This window comes from Hippoglossus hippoglossus, chromosome 19 (genome assembly GCF_009819705.1).
Source record: "Hippoglossus hippoglossus isolate fHipHip1 chromosome 19, fHipHip1.pri, whole genome shotgun sequence".
Classification (NCBI taxonomy): Eukaryota; Metazoa; Chordata; class Actinopteri; order Pleuronectiformes; family Pleuronectidae; genus Hippoglossus; species Hippoglossus hippoglossus.
This window is the reverse complement of record NC_047169.1, coordinates 6,904,794-6,920,800: the sequence shown is the minus strand read 5'-3', so window position 1 is coordinate 6,920,800 and position 16,007 is coordinate 6,904,794. Positions and strand designations below refer to the sequence as shown.

The window sequence follows — 16,007 nt, the reverse complement described above, 5'->3', positions numbered from 1 at the left end:
ACATTTTAATATGGCTCAAAAACAAAGAACAATACAGTAAATGTGAAAGAGCTGTTTTTATTCAGTAATACGGAGTTTGTCCATCTGCAAAACTAAACAGCCACCTATTCATTTGATTAAGTTATTGATTAAATGTTGTACAATAATCAATAACATCTGTAGTTCTAAGTCTTAAGCAGGTGGATTTTAATAGCTCATCTATAAATGATTTATTAACCATCAAGTCATTAATTACCGTTTATGAACTCTATATAACTGGGGCTTATCTGTATCACTTGATTTTAGAGTTTCTAAAATATTATAGTCTGGATAGTATATATACGGTGTCCCTGAGGTGCAAATCAAAAAGCACAACAGCAAATAAGTTTATGATTTGTTGTGTTTTGCAATTTGTTATGTTTGGTTGTTGTGTTTAGTGATTAGCTGTTAGGTTTTCTTTTTTATTTATTTGTTGTGTGTTTTGTACTTCGGGGGCCACCGTAGATGTATAACAGCCCATACATATAACTTATATAATTTAAAATAAGACGTAACAACACATTAGTCTTCAAAGCAGCACGCGCATGCGCAGAGACGGAGCCTTCACTGAAACAAAGTTTAAATCCCTCCGAAATAAAGACGCGTTAAAGGCTCGTGAGCAACGTTAAAGAACACGCGGGACTCTAATTGAGTTCGTGTGTCCGTGTTGTGTTGACAACACGCGGGTCACAATGGACCTGTTGTCTCCCGCTGACGCTCCATCAGCGGAAAAACACAAATCACCTGAAGACGGAAGTGAGCTGCAGATTTCAGTCCGGGCCGCGAACGCGCCGCATGCATGTCACTGACTGACAGTTTGTTTACGTGTGTTTTCTACGTTTGCGAGTTATTCCCCAAGATCCGTCAGAGCCTCCGGCCGCCTCTGACACTGGCTTCCTGCGGGGGTATGGCGGCGGCGGCGGTGGCGGCTGCTGCGGCTGCGGCGGAGGAGCCGGAGGACCGCGGTGACCGGAGCTGCGTTGGCGGAGCGGCGCTAACAGGTGACGGGGAACCGGAGGAGGCCGAGGAGTTCACCTGCCCGACCCACCGCTCCGGGCTCTCCCGGCGGCAGGACGAGCAGAGGAAGGCGGGGCTGTTCTGCGACGTGACGCTGGAGTTCCGCTCCGGGGGTGCGTGCGGGTCCGGAGGGGAGCGGGTCCAGACGCTGGCCGCCCACCGCTCGGTGCTGTCCGCGGCGTCGCACTACTTCACCCTGCTGCTGGGCGGACACTTCTCCGAGTCCCAGTCGGCCCGAGTGGAGCTGAAGGGCTGGAGCTCCGAGGGCGGACTGGAGCCCGAGGCTGTGAGGAGAGTGATCCAGTTCATGTACACCGGAGAGATCACGGTCTCCACCGCTAGTGTGCATGAAGTCCTGGAGCTGGCTGACAGGTGAGGTACATCTTTCTATCTGAACCGGGAAGGGACTGATGTCTGTGGATGAACGATTTCAATACAAATATAATTTATGCGTTTAATTGATTCACCCACTGAGTACTTGGGTAGAAGTATGTAGTGGGTGATACAATTAAACACAACAATGTACATGGTGAAAGTATTTCAATCTTACATTTAATCTGAATCAGAAATTGGAAGGGACTGATGTCTATGGACGAACGATTTAAATAATCATGTACATTGTCGTGTTTAATTGTATCACCCACTCCATACTTGTACCAAAGTGAGTCTGCTGGGAACAGGTGAGGCTCGTGTTGGTGTTTCGTGACCGTGCACATCGTTATTTGCCTGACTTGTTGTTTAGTGTGTCAACAATGTGCTGGTCTGACAACTCTCGTGTTCTGCTGCACCTACACCTTTGCCCTTTTTGTAAATACGCAGACACTGGTGATGTCATGATTATTGTCGTCACTACACCCAGCTTCAACCTGGGCAGAAGTTCCAGTTAAATAATATTGTATTTGTATAGCACCAAATCACAGCATCCATTATCTCAAGACCTTATGATATTAGAGAAATTCCGTGTGATAAGAGCTACCTCAAAATAACAGTAACCATCTTTGAGAAACATTGATTTAATGTGCATTTTGACTTTGTAGTTTGGTCCCATCCACTAACATGGAGGAAGCAGGGCATATGGCCTTTATTGCAGCCAGCCACCAGGGGGCGGTCGGGACTATTTGGCTTCACTTAAGGGGTGCTGTCATGTTGTCCATCTTTATTTACAGTCTGATAATTCTGACGTGTTCTCACCTCTAGGTTCCTGTTGGTGCAGCTGAAGAGCTTCTGTGGAGAGTTTCTCATGAAGAAGTTGAGCTTGTCCAACTGCGTCGCCGTGCACAGCCTCGCCCACATGTACACCCTGGACCAGCTCGCCCTGGGAGCCGCCAAGATGATTCGGAGGAACTTCCAAAATGTCATCCGCAACGAGGAATTCTTCACGCTGCCGTTTCACCTCCTGCGAACCTGGCTCTCGGACTCCGAAATCACCGTGGATTCTGAGCAGGAGCTGTTTGAGGCCGTCGTGAAATGGGTGCAGCAGAACCCGGAGGAGCGAGAGAAGCACTTTGAGGAGCTGTTCGGGCTCTTGAGGCTGTCACAGATTGCTCCCAGTGTACTGATGCAGGTGGTGAGGAAGGAGCCCTTAGTGGCAAACAGTGCGTCCTGTCAGAAGCTGGTGTCCGACACCCTCGAGGTTCAGGCTATTCACTTCGAGAGCCTCAAGTCTGCTGATTTAGAGCTCTGTGCCTCCCACATGACGGCCACCCAGCCCCGTTTTGGCCAGAACATGGACGTCATCATGGTGGTGGGTGGTGTTTCAGAAGGTGGAGAGTATCTGAGTGAGTGTGTGGGCTACTTTGTCGCAGAGGACCGCTGGGTCAACCTGCCGCACATTCACAACCACCTTGATGGACATGCTATCGCAGTCACCGACAGCCATGTTTATGTGGCGGGCTCCATGGAGCCAGGCTTCGCCAAGATGGTGGAGCGCTACAACCCCAACCTCAACAGCTGGGAGCAGGTCAGCAGCCTGAGCTCTCGCAAGCACTCCTTCGGCCTCACATGTGTCAAAGAGGTTCTCTGCAGCATCGGTGGTCACGGAAACTTCAGTCCAGGCTTTAAGGACGTCACTGTCTACGAGCCTGAGCAGGACGAGTGGCGAAATCTTGACCCAGCACCAAAAATACTACGAGATGTCAAAACGGTGAGCGTGGAGGACCGCTACGTGTACGTGATGGCCAGGACCCCTGTGGACTTGGACTTCGAGGATGGACTGAGCACCGTGACCACTTGCTACGACACAGAGAGTCACAAGTGGCAGGATGTGGACTCATTGCCGCTCATCGATAACTACTGCGTCTTTCAAATGGCCGTCGCGTCCACCAGCTTCTACCACACGGCTTCCTGTTGCCCCAAGACCTACGATGTAACACAGGAGGACGCTCAGCAGAAAATATGCATAAACATCTCCGACGACATCCTCGACAGCCTCCCTCCAGAGGTCCTCGGTATGGAAGGTGCCGCCATCTGCTACCTGGGTGAGGACGTATTCATCATTGGCGGCTGGAGGAACAGCACCAACATGGACAAGCAGTACCGCAAGGAGGTCTACCGTTACTGTGCCGAAAAGAAGCGATGGATGCTGCTGCCGCCCTTACCTCAGCCCCGTTGTCGAGCAGCGGCCTGCCACGTTCGCATCCCGTACCAGTATCTGTACGGCTGCCAGCGCTACCCCATGCCCCAGAACCTGGCTCGTCAGCGGGACCGCATGCAGCAGATGCAGCAGCTCCATCTGCGCACCCTCTCCCTGCGGAGGCAGCTGCAAACTCAGATCGAATGTTGACATTGAATCTCTATTGAAACGTTCGGACTTGCACAATACTTCTGAGGCTTTTATTCTCCGCATGGGTTTACGTGGGGCTGAAGTTCACACTGTTCAAATTGCCAAAAGAGAAAAATATAAGAAATACCAAGACAGGCTAATAAGTTTTCAGTCTTGTATATTTATTTATAACTCCAAATTAAACCATGATTTTACCCTTTTTTGCGCTGTTAAAATTGTTTCTTTTGTGTGCCGCTGGAACGAGACCATCATTTCGTGTGCAAGAAATAAGAATTAAGCAAAGCATATATTGGGGAACAGGGTGGAGTGTGATTATATAAACACATAAGCCCACATAAGCCTGCATAAGGCAATTTTGCACTAAAAACTGTTGTGTTAATGATGATTTTAAATTCCAATGAATGTGTATAAATGTGTATGATTTATTTCAGCTGGTTAAAATTGCTTTATGTGATCAGCATATCTTGAAACTTAGACCAAATATCGCCATGATAACGTGTCAAAAATATTTCTGCTTCTGATTTACATTTAAATTCTAATTTAAAATGTCGTTATGTCAGGGACTAAAGTTTGTTGAGTTCTTGGTTTGTTGGTTTTTCTGGAATCTTTGTGCTTCTTGCAGAATTTACTCTGCATTTTCCTTTGAGTGACCAAGAGCACATGTTCACACACGGACACTGAACTGCTGAAAGACTCTAAAATGTGTAAAACACTTTAAACCATGAACTTCTCTCAATGTTCTTAACTTTCTTTTATCAATGCAGTTGATTTAACTGCATTTCCTGCACTGAAAGACCCTGAATGTTAATTTAAATGTTTTCTTCTCAGTGTTGTGTGGACCAGTTGCTGAGCTCAGTGTTTCTCTGTTACTGATCAGAAACTGCTCATGTCTGTGGTATCTCCAGCCAGGCTGTCTGTAACTGTGGTCTCATTAGACATGGTGAGCCAGACACCTTTCCACTAACATACTGTGCATAATGTGAACTGGTGGATGAATGAGTTCATTCAGTTGTGGAGGCTTTGATTTTTTAGTTACTGTCACTTTCTAGAGTGAAAACGGACACGGGGAGATTTTGACAGGAATATATAGATGTCACATTTGAGGCTTCAGATTTTTGTGCCAAGTTTGATAAGAAGTGATTTTAGACTGAGTATGATTTGCCAGTGCCATGTATTCAGATGTCATGCGGCCAAGCCAAAGGTACCTTGTGACATGGTGTCATTGCAAAAGCTGTAAGTGCACAAACTCTATAAAATAAAAGTTATTGCAGTGAAATGTAGTTTGTCATCTCTGAAAAAATAATGTACCCATCTATTTATCTTATTTACACGCAGCCAAATAGACATTTTACAAGCTGATGATGAAATATATTTGTTTTGCTTTGCTTCATGATATTTGTCAGGGACTCATTAACAGTGATTTAATATATGCTAAATGCATTTAGCCAAACAGCTAATTTTCTTTCCAAGTGTCTTGAGGTGTTGATGTTGCTCAAAAGCAGACAAGTTACAATAATAAACTAGGGCTATGTTGTAGCACTAACGGGCCCGAGCACAGGCATTTTGAAGCCTGTTGCGGTTAGTGGGGAGAGCGATCAATAGGGCCTCCCACCGTTCGGTGCCAATTCAGATGTAAAGTAAACCCTCTATAATTACGACAATTGCTCCTATATATATGTTGATATGTATGTATATATGTGCTTTTTTCAAAGTTATAGATCGTGTGTGTGTGTTTTTGTGTTATAGATTCTGTCAGTACATTTCCATAGATATGTTCCCTGCACTAATAGTTTGTTTTAATGGTGTAGTTCATTTGTGCATCGCCCTGAAAAAGCCCCAAAAGGGAAATACAAATCCTTCGAAATACAATAGGGCCTCCCACCGGAGGTGCTCGGGCCCTAATTACTCAATGTCTTTATGTCACAATTTAAGATTATAGTTTTGTCAATATTTTAAGTCACAGAACATTTCTACATTTTTTACAGTACAGAATAAATTATTTCATGATTAGTAAAGAAAAATAAGACAAAATTCGACATGACTTGGATGATATGGCTATTTGTTTCTACGCTGAGGCAGTAGGAACAAATATGCGTCGGAACCATGTTCGTACGGTCCGCGTTTGCAGGGGGAACGCTGCGGGTGGGACCCACACGGAGGATGTAAACAAATCCTCCAGAGCTGTTTCTTTGTTTTTTAGCAGTTTTTTAATTATTTTTCTTAAACCAACAGCTCGTCTTTGAAAACAATGAACTGCTTGTGATGAACAGAAGTTCAGAGGAGACTCGTCACTTCGTTTGAAAATGGTAAGTTGAGGTTTTTTCATCGAAGTCGTCGTCGAGACTTGCGATTAAACTTCATTTTAGTTCATATTTAGGACGTGAAAACCAGCGGGAGTGATGAGTTTACACTCAGAAACAAGAAAGTTTTATATAACAGCTGAATAATGGTGTGAAATCTCACTGAATACACATGTTTACCTTTTTGAACCGAGCAGCTGTAAACTGCCTGAACATTAGGTCTAATTTAAAGCTAATAAAATATGTTTATAGTGACAAGCTATTTGAAATTCTCTGATAGATTGAATCAGTTTAAACTCAAGTGAATATACATTTATTATTCCGTTATTAATGGAATATTTATTCACTCTATATAGTTAATTATCTTTGGACTTTTTATGCATATCTGACTAATATAGTTTGAATTAATTAAATGGAACTGTACCAACTGAAAACTGTACAAATTTCATCAGTATTTTAAAAACCCAACTCTATAAAATTACTAAATGAGTTTTCCTCTTGGCTTCACGTGCAGATTTACCATATTCCATGGATCTACACACCGGCGCGGACTGTCCTTGCCATCTGGCACCAGCTGACCAAAACCCCGGTAAAGATTAGTGGGAGTAAAATCTCGTGAACTTTGTGTGATGATCTTGATATTAACCCAAACATGTTGCCGGTTCAATGCGTGTATTTAAGTATAAATCCTCCCTGGAGTCTTTTTTTGCCGCCATCGCTCTCCTTGTTTTCTGCTCTCTAACAGTATGAGGAAGAACATGAATTGTAAGACCGAGCTCTTTTCTGTTCAGATCCCAGAGCTGGCCAATTGCTCTGTGCTGATGAGGGAGCGCAGCAGAGTGGAGGAGACTATCCACGCCATCCAGCGAGCAGGTGCAGGCAGCCTGCAGGTCAGAGAACTGAGCGGAGGAGGGCACATTTGCATCAGAATCTCATCAGGACCGAGAACGCCACTGTGTAGTTCTGTTTTCAATTCTAAAAAGTACTGTCGTCTCAGGTCATCGCAGACTTCGACATGACGCTGACCAGATTTGCTCACAACGGCAAGAGAGTGCCCACCACCCACAGTAAGCACACGGGCCACATAGATCATCTGCATCACGATCATCAGGGTCCTGATTATTTGATGTTAACGATTTATGAATTTCTTGTGCCTTTCTGAAACTAATACAAACCTGTTTTCCTTCCATTTGCAGACATCCTGGATAGCCAGTTATTGATTAATGAAGACTGCACTAGAAAGGTAGGATTTAGGATTTGTTAGCTACTCTATAATTTTGCATATAATTCCACTATGAACAATTACACTCTGATACGTATATGTAGTTTGTCTATAAATAATTTTTCAGTATTCTATGTTGGTTTATTGCAGATGAGGAAGCTTTTGAACACCTACTATCCCATAGAGATCGATGCAAGTCTGAGTGTTGAAGAGAAGCTGCCTCTCATGGTGGAGTGGTAAGAAAACTCATAGCACTTCTGTTTAATATGTGCAGTTTGTGAACCATGTAAAATGTTCAATATTACTACTTACACTCAAAATGGTAGAAATGTTATGGAAGGACATGAAGTTCAACAAATATCAGAAGTGAAACTTATTTCTTAAGAGCAACGTTCGATCTGCAGGACTGAACATTGACTGAAAGCCAAAACAATATCTAATCTTTAAACATTCTGCTCAATAAATATGTGAAGATCAAAATGCAAAACGTTTTGTTTTTTTCCAGTAGTTTGAATCTGGAGAAGTCAGTTTCCTGTGTAGAAAATAAAAGGTCATTAAAGCTGAGGATGTTTTGGATCCTGACGTTGTCCTTGTGCTCTCGACAGGTGGACCAAAGTTCATGAGCTGCTGATTCAGCAGAGGATCAGAAAGGACATGCTCGCCCAGGCTGTGAAGGAATCCAGTGCCATGCTCAGGTAAACACAGAGTTACAGTCAAATGGAGTTTACCCAGAACACCTACAGATGTTATAAGTAACGATAGACTATATATATATATTTATTTTCCTCATGTAATTAGGACCAATTTCATATTTTCATGAGAAAACTAAAAGAGCTGAGGTCCATTTAAATAATTTTGCTGGTTAAAACTGGTCATAAAAAATGGGCATCAGTTTGATCAAATACATATTTTAACGTGAAACATTTTGTATAAGATATTTGATTTGATATATATTTCTCAATCTTAGTTCTTGTTATACTAGTTGAAGGAATCTGGAATAGTCAGTGTTTGTTTCTCGTGTGTAATATTCTTTAATTGCTTCTCAAGTTTACATTAATGCAAAACTCTCTGCTCAGATAGTCATTAGTTAATGTGTGTAATCCAATGAGGTGTGTGTGTTTGTTTAGGGACGGCTCCAAGGTGTTTTTTGAGCGTCTGGCAGAGCAGCAGGTTCCTCTGTTGATCCTCTCGGCCGGCGTCGGAGACGTCCTGGAGGAAGTGATCCGACAGAACCACGTTTTCCATCCCAACGTCCACGTCGTCTCTAACTACATGGACTTTGACCAAACTGTGAGTTGGACCATGGCTGCCTCCACATGCATTTTATCACATGTTCACTATTGTACCAATACTTTTTTTCCTCATCAGTTTATTGATTTCAGGGTATGAAAAAATATCTGAATGATACCAGAGACCAAACAAACCACTATAGATACAGTGCACATGAGCAAATAAGGCTTAAATTCAACTTCAGTCTCTTAAACACTGTCTTGTTGTTAAGGGCGTCCTTCAAGCCTTCAAAGGTCAACTCATCCACACGTTCAACAAGAGGGAAGGTGCTCTGTCACACGCCGCCGGCCTCAGGGAGCTGCAGGGTCGACCCAACGTGCTGCTGCTGGGAGACTCGCTGGGAGACCTGACCATGGCTGACGGGGTGTCCGAGCCCCAGAACGTCCTGACCATCGGCTTCCTGAACGACCAGGTCTGACCACAGTGCATGGACTACTGTTGGGTGACTGTGCTGGGATCAGTTGTAGACAGTTGATTGATTGATTGACACTGGGTATTTCATCGTTTGTCTTTCAGGTAGAAGAGAGGAAAGAGTCGTACATCAACTCCTTTGACATCGTGCTGGTGAAAGACGAGACGATGGACGTTCCGAACGCCATCCTCAGATATATTACCTCATGGAGAGACAAGTGAGACACACAGACGGACATGTTCGCTCCATTTACAGTGTTGCAAGCTGGACAATCGCACATCATGATCATAACTTACCTCAAACGAGACCTCAAAACGGACCTTTTCACTTCGGTCTCCCCTGAAGGGGATAATGGTGCAAATCACGCACAGTCTGTACTGTTTCTAATCTGTTACATTTACATGTTTTAACTTGAATCTGCTTAAAAAACACCTCACAACCAAAGTCCAAATGTTAAAAATATCTTAAATAGGTCTTTAATTATTGACCTACTTTTGTAGAATTTCTGATTTACTTCAGTTTTGCAGCCAAATCAGATTTACTCTCTTACAGCTGTTTACTTTCTTACGTTCTACTTTCTTTTAACACTGTGAATGCCTGATGCTCCAGGCTATCGTCCCTTTACTTGCAGGGGATTCTGGGATGTGTGTGTTCATTACAAGTGTTTTTCAGCTGAATTTCTGGCTGCTGCATAGAAAAACTTAATGTTGAGCTAGCTGCACTTTACTATGGGTGTAATAATTATGATTTAGAAGACAATATGGAGATGGACAAGCTTGTAAGTTTGCTCCGCTCCATTTTTAAGATGCATTTTTTAATTCAACACAAGTTGGGATTTTCTCCCAGTAAACAGCAAAGTTGCAGGAACATTCAAAATCAAATCCATGAATTAAATTTTTTATGCTGCCTCTCAAAACTATTTTCCTTGGTGGAGATGTTTCTTTATTTCCTCATCTTCTTAAAAAAAAACTGCACATTCACGTCTGAGTGTTTTATGCAGAGTTGCAGCCTTTCTTGTCACATTGTCACCAGACACACTCCTGTGTGATCCCCCTGATTGGAATAAATCATGAATACGCCACTTATTGGTGATAGAAATACAACCAAAGCTGTTTAGCAGTTTCATAAGACACTTTATTTCAGATTTGGAAGTGAGATTTTTACCATCAGAACCAGTGATAACATCTGTCCATACAATCTTCTTGGCAAAACCTGTTACTTACCCACAGTGCAACTCTAACTGCTTACGGCTCAACCAGAGGTTTAATGTGTCTCACTGTAATGATCAAAGACCTGTGAACAAATGGGTGTACTTCTCATATAGATTTTACTCTGGATCTTTCACCCAAAATTTAAGGAATATTTATTTTGATGTGCAGCTTTATAAAGCTTTTTTTTAAACCACATGTTGTCTAACCTCTGTGATAAATAAACAGCCTATGTGATTATTTTAAGTTAACAGTCATAGAAGAACTGGAACAATGTTGTTTTCTTACATTTTAATTCACGTGAATTCAGGAAAATTAAAAAGGTGCTTGTTCAGTTTTCTGGAATCCAACTCTCAAACAAAAACACTCATACAACACAAAACTCTGCAAAAAGATCACTTGCACTTTGTTCTTGTCATTTCAAAAACTGTCCAACAATAAAACCTGTTTGGGAAAAGTCTCTCGTTGATGTTCTTCTTTTTTTTTTTTTACTTTTTTTTTTTTTTTAAAAGGTGTTGGTATCTCCCTGAGAGAGTATGTAAAAAAAGATCTGTCCTCCTCCTCATCACAGCTCCTCGTGCTTCATATCTTCCCGCTCCTTGTCCTCCTCCACCTTCAGTTTCAGCTCGTCGGCCGTGATCACTCCGTCTTTATTTCGGTCCTGGTTTTCAAACATGTCGACAACGACCTGCTCCATAGTCAGACCGGGCTTGATACGACCTTTGCCCTCGGCGACCTGCAGCTTGATGAACTCCCCAAACTAGAAACAGTCAAAGAGGAATATGAACGGATTAATAACAGTGTGAAGGTAATTCATTCGATCTTTTGTCTTTTTTTTCCCCACTGGAAATCATGTGAATGTGGTGCATAGAAAAATTAATAAATAGATAAAACAACAACATAAAACTGAAAAAACAATATTTGAAATTTTAAAATAAATTGATCTGAAAACATTGAATCTGTAACTGAAACTGAAAAATAGATATTTATCCGAAAAATATCAGAGTTGAACATCTACTGTGCATTTCCATGACGACTGGGCAGCTTCTTCTGCTGTTGAAGATCATTTGATTCGAACTGTCAACCTCTGTTTTCAGGGTCAGGAATGAAGTTTAATATTAAATCTTTAAATTAATTTTATTAGCCTATGTTTTTGTAGGACAATGAAAGAAAAGGCCCCATGTCATTGCTGACACCACCACCAGATGTCACCAAAGTAAGGACGTCCTCTGGCGATCACACACTCAGCTGCTGCCTACCTCTTCCTGTGGAACCTCCTCGTTCTTGTTGGCGTCCAGAGCTTCGAACAGGTTTGCAGGAGTGTGTGCGAGCCACACGAACAGGTAACCAGGGGGGACTCCCTTCTCGAAGCTCACCAGCTCAATTTCAAAGACCAGCACAGCGCTGCCCGGCACACCAGTGGCTGACAGACGAAAAGTAAGAGAGACACGGTTTAGGTTTGGCTTTAACTCCATTAAAGAGTGTGTGTGCAGCTTGTTCATAGATTTTGTGTTATATAACTGGTAGTAATCCCCTCAACAAGTGCAATTGTAGCTTGATAAATGTAAAAATAATAATCAAACCATCTTTCTTCTGATTAAAAAAGTACAATGTGTGTGGTCGGTTGTCATGAAGGCGAAGTTTTAGTCTCACCTCCTTTCTCTCCGTGGCCGAGGTGGGGGGGCACCGTCACCACCCTCCTCTCCCCCAGGCACATGCCGCGCAGACCGCTGTCCAGCCCGTCGATCACTTTTTCTGCGCCCAGCACCGCGTCCTGAAGGTTCTCATAGCTGTGTCTGAGGGCAGTGATAGATTATGCATTCGTCAAAATGAAAGTGGACATGTGGTGTTTTACGCTGCAGCCGAGAGTGTGCGTCTGCCGGACTCACGAGGAAAAGAGCAGCGTGCCGTCCATCAGCGAGCAGTTGTAGTTATAGCGGACGAGGTCGTTCTCCGCCGTGGTGTCGTTACACACTTCGGGTTTGTGGGTGACCTGGATGTTCACTGTGTCGTTGGGGTTGTGGAAGTCGATGACGTGGACGTCAAAGACGAGCACGGCAGAGGGAGGGATGATGTTACCTGGAAGGATCACAGAAAATGTTTAATTTACAACAAAGAAACGTGAGAAGGCAAGAGAAACAAATGTTTATTTTTTCTAAATGCTTATCAAAACCTTGATTTTCTTAGTTTTTATAATCACTTTATTCTTTTAAAGCACTTTGAAATTCAAGATGTCAACGGCTTTGTGTCAGTGGACCTGTGTCAAATGAATCAAGTGTTATAATTAAATGTAGTTTTAAAGTTCATTTGTGGGTTTTTTTTAAGAGTTTGCGACACGCTGCAGTAAAGGATGCTCAAACTTACCAGCTCCTTGCTCTCCGTACGCCAGGTGTGGAGGGATGATGACCCTCCTCTTCTCCCCGACGCAGACTCCCACCAGGCCCTGGTCCATGCCTGCGATCACGTACCCCATCCCGATGTAGGTGTTGTATGTGTTGTTCCTCTGGTAGCTGTGGCACAGGCAGGTTTCAATTAAATTACTTTTTAATCCCCAAAATAATTACTGCTGACTCCATTCTGATCATCTTCACTGTCTGAGTCTCACCTGGTATCAAAGGTGCGTCCGTCCAGGAAGGTGCCGTTATAGTGGTAGCGGATGTAATCCCCGATGACGGACTTGCGAGTGCACGACTCAGGAACCACCTGGTTCTCATAAGTGATGTTGTCCTTCGAGTTATGAATGTCCACCAACAGGACGTCAAACACCAGCGTCGCCTGGGAGGGGATCTCTGTGCCTGGTGAACAGAAAGCAGAGAATTTAAAAACTTAACAAATGTACAAACTTAACAAAATATAGATCAAAACATATTTGATCTATATTTTAGTGCATACTAAACAGACTAACTTTCTGTTTACGTTGTCAGTTTCACACCAAAACACACTCAGTGTGTGTGTGTGTATCTTTAAGGCCAAACAAATGTGTAAAAGTATTTTCTGTGATATGTGAGATGTATTTTATGGATGAGATGTGATTTGGGGTATTTGCCTGTTGCAACACTTTTATTTTAACCAACTCGTTCTCTTCCTTCCCGTCTACTGTACTCACCGGATCCCTTCTCTCCGTAGGCTTTAAATGGTGGGATGACGATATGTCTGATCTCTCCCACACACATGCCCATCAGGCCCTCGTCCATGCCCTTGACCAGCCAACCCTCGCCCACTAAGGTGTTGTGGGTCTGCTTCCTGTTGTAGCTACGTAGGGCTCATACAAGCGCATTGTCAAACACAACCTCACACAGACAACACACCTGGATGACACAATACAAAAACACACGAGCTGTCATTCAGACGAGGGCTTCGTTTCAGAGAGAGAAACACAAACACTGTATTGTTTCATAAAAAGTCAATAACCGATCACAGACACTCGAAAATCACCTGGATTCAAAGACGCTGCCGTCGAGCAGGGTGCCGTTGAAGTGGTAACGCACGAAGTCGGTGCGCATCACAGAGCGTTTGCAGTCTTTGGGGGTGGTGACGGTTTTGGTGACGACCAGGTCGGCCTTGTTCCACACATCCAACAGATGGATCTCAAACACCAGGGTGGTGTCGGGAGGAACCACGTCACCTGAAGATAACAATCATCAATATAATATAACATCGGTACAAAATTATATATGAGCAAAAGCTTTGAAAATCTTGAAATTTAAACTTTCAATGAAACATCTTATTTCCTCAAGTGATGCCAAAGTGTAAACAGGATGTTAGGACAGGCTACAAAACGCCTGCATTGCTCTGAATTGATTTGTATCTACTGGTGCTCAATGAAGTTTTATTTCCTTATTTTGACAATATTTTATGTGCCTTTTATTGTGAAGGACTTTGTGATCTGATCTATAAAAGTGCTGTTCAAGTAAAACATGTAAAGTCTTACTTCCTTAAATGACTTTTTAAAGTTAAATAATAACATCTTATTTTGTTATCAGTTCTTTTTCATGACATGTTGAACAGAAATGTGCAAATCCATCACTAGACCTGAAACATGAACAGGGCTGGATTAGCCCACTAGGCGGCCCAAGGGCAGAAATGAGGGGTGGGCCCCTCCTTAAACAAACCATTCAAACTCTGAAGTGCTGTGGCCTCAGTTTGTGCAAGAAAACAAATGTAAAATTTGTACTTTGAACGTACAAAAGCCTATTTAAGTTAATTGTTTTTATGACTGAAGCATGTTGAAATAAATGGGACATTTTGTCTTACCTGCGCCGGTGCTGCCGTAGGCCAGGTGAGGTGGGACGGTGATGCTCCTGCGCTCGTTCACACACATGCCCTGCAGGCCTTTATCTATACCAGCGATGAGTCGACCTTCTCCTAACAGACCCACCTTAGCTGCTCCTCTCTGGTGGCTGGAAGAGGAAAAAAGGATATTATTATTATTATTTTTATTAATTGGTTCTGCTATCTTTAATAGCACCATTATATCTACAAGTGTGACTATTCTTGTTTTCTTAAAGCTCCACTGTGTAGGATTTAGGTGAAAAGGATCTATTGGCAGAAATTGAAAATAAAATAATCCCTTATGTGTTTTCTTTACCCTGGAATGAGCCTTATATTTACTTTGGGTCCTCTCTACGGAGGGGGCCATGTTTTTTACAGTAGCCCAGACAAGACAAACTAAACCCCTTTTGAGTATTCATGACAAGTGAAGGGGGAGGGTGACGTGAGGGGTATTCAACTGCAAACATGCGACTTCACCACTAGGTGTCATTACATTCCACACACCGAGCCTTTAATAGAAGGCAGTCAGACAGAGGTTAAATGATAAAACTGTATTCTATTTTTTACAATTATTCTTTTTTCTCTCCGGCTCTATTCTCTCCCCACATTGAGTCTGGTTCTTAAAAACGTTTCTCCATATCATAAAAAAGTTTTTTTTATTCATCCACATTCACCAACTATTTGCTCCATTGGCTTCCTCCGTAGTTTTCTACGGTCTCGTCCTCATCAAAAAGTGCCTGGAGATGATGTATGTTGTAATTTGGAAAATTTAAATTGAGTTGAATTGAAAGTCGTAGTAAAAAAAAGTGCATCTGCGGGGCACGTAGGTCTTTCCACCCTTTTCAGCTGCAAACTTGTTTTAACGTGTGAATCATTATCGTGTCAGCGTATCTATCCTGCTTTAAACGCCGCTGCTGCAGCCTCGGGCTGGGGTCTGGTCCCACGCAGGCCTCCGTGCAGCGGAATGCGAGCAAACCGAGCTAAAATAAAAAAATCAAAGCATCGAGATTTTCACTTTAACTCACCTGGAATCAAACGTTTTCCCGTCGACGAACGTGGCGTTGTAGTGGTAGCGCACGAAATCCCCTTCCTTCGCCTCCCGGCTGCAGACTTTGGGGGTGAAGGATTTGTCCACGACTACATCTCCCAACACGGGACTGGGGTTACTCTCCACCGAGGAGGACCACGTACAGAGCAGGACAACGACGAGGCAGCAGCAGGAAAACATCCTCACACACTGGGAAAAACTTGAATGAGTTAAGAGTCGAATCAGATAAAGTTAAGTTAGGAGGCTGCGGCTGTGTGCGCTCTTTACGCACGAGTGAGGATGTGTCTGTGGCGCAGGGCAGCGGCGTCTGGAGCCTGTAAACGTGGACAATCTCCAGGTTAGTGTGCGTGAGGACGTTTTTTTCTCTTTTTCCAACCAGAGGGAAGGGTGGAGGGGCTGTTGAATGTGGGACGCGCCTCCGTCAAACTCCCCGCAGTG

General features: G+C 43.2%; 3 protein-coding genes across 5 annotated transcripts; 2 read left to right on the top strand and 1 right to left on the bottom strand.

Annotated features, from left to right (window-relative positions):
* The first annotated feature begins 562 nt into the window (after positions 1-562).
* klhl11 (kelch-like family member 11) lies at positions 563-5,035 on the top strand. Its single transcript, XM_034570051.1, has 2 exons — positions 563-1,407; positions 2,233-5,035. Exons 1-2 carry the CDS (start codon positions 818-820, stop codon positions 3,815-3,817), a joined length of 2,175 nt encoding a protein of 724 aa, XP_034425942.1. The 5' UTR covers positions 563-817; the 3' UTR covers positions 3,818-5,035.
* Positions 5,036-5,930: 895 nt separating this feature from the next.
* Positions 5,931-10,559, top strand: LOC117752586 (7-methylguanosine phosphate-specific 5'-nucleotidase-like). Of its 2 annotated transcripts, XR_004612105.1 has the most exons (11): positions 5,951-6,123; positions 6,632-6,706; positions 6,909-7,007; positions 7,115-7,184; positions 7,314-7,360; positions 7,490-7,575; positions 7,945-8,034; positions 8,467-8,629; positions 8,841-9,041; positions 9,146-9,869; positions 10,044-10,559. XR_004612105.1 is itself a non-coding variant. In XM_034570054.1 (10 exons), exons 1-10 carry the CDS (start codon positions 6,121-6,123, stop codon positions 9,260-9,262), a joined length of 951 nt encoding a protein of 316 aa, XP_034425945.1. In that variant the 5' UTR covers positions 5,931-6,120; the 3' UTR covers positions 9,263-10,559. The 2 variants fall into 2 exon arrangements, 1 of the variants encoding a protein (XP_034425945.1); XM_034570054.1 differs by having other exon boundaries at positions 5,931-6,123; positions 9,146-10,559.
* On the bottom strand, positions 10,154-16,007 carry fkbp10b (FKBP prolyl isomerase 10b). Of its 2 annotated transcripts, XM_034570052.1 has the most exons (10): positions 15,547-16,007; positions 14,504-14,649; positions 13,685-13,874; positions 13,356-13,501; positions 12,855-13,044; positions 12,614-12,759; positions 12,139-12,328; positions 11,903-12,045; positions 11,509-11,672; positions 10,154-11,009 (listed from the first exon to the last, which is right to left on the bottom strand). In XM_034570052.1, exons 1-10 carry the CDS (start codon positions 15,747-15,749, stop codon positions 10,815-10,817), a joined length of 1,713 nt encoding a protein of 570 aa, XP_034425943.1. In that variant the 5' UTR covers positions 15,750-16,007; the 3' UTR covers positions 10,154-10,814. The 2 variants fall into 2 exon arrangements, with proteins under 2 accessions (XP_034425943.1, XP_034425944.1); XM_034570053.1 differs by lacking the exons at positions 14,504-14,649; positions 15,547-16,007 and having other exon boundaries at positions 13,356-13,557; positions 13,685-13,824.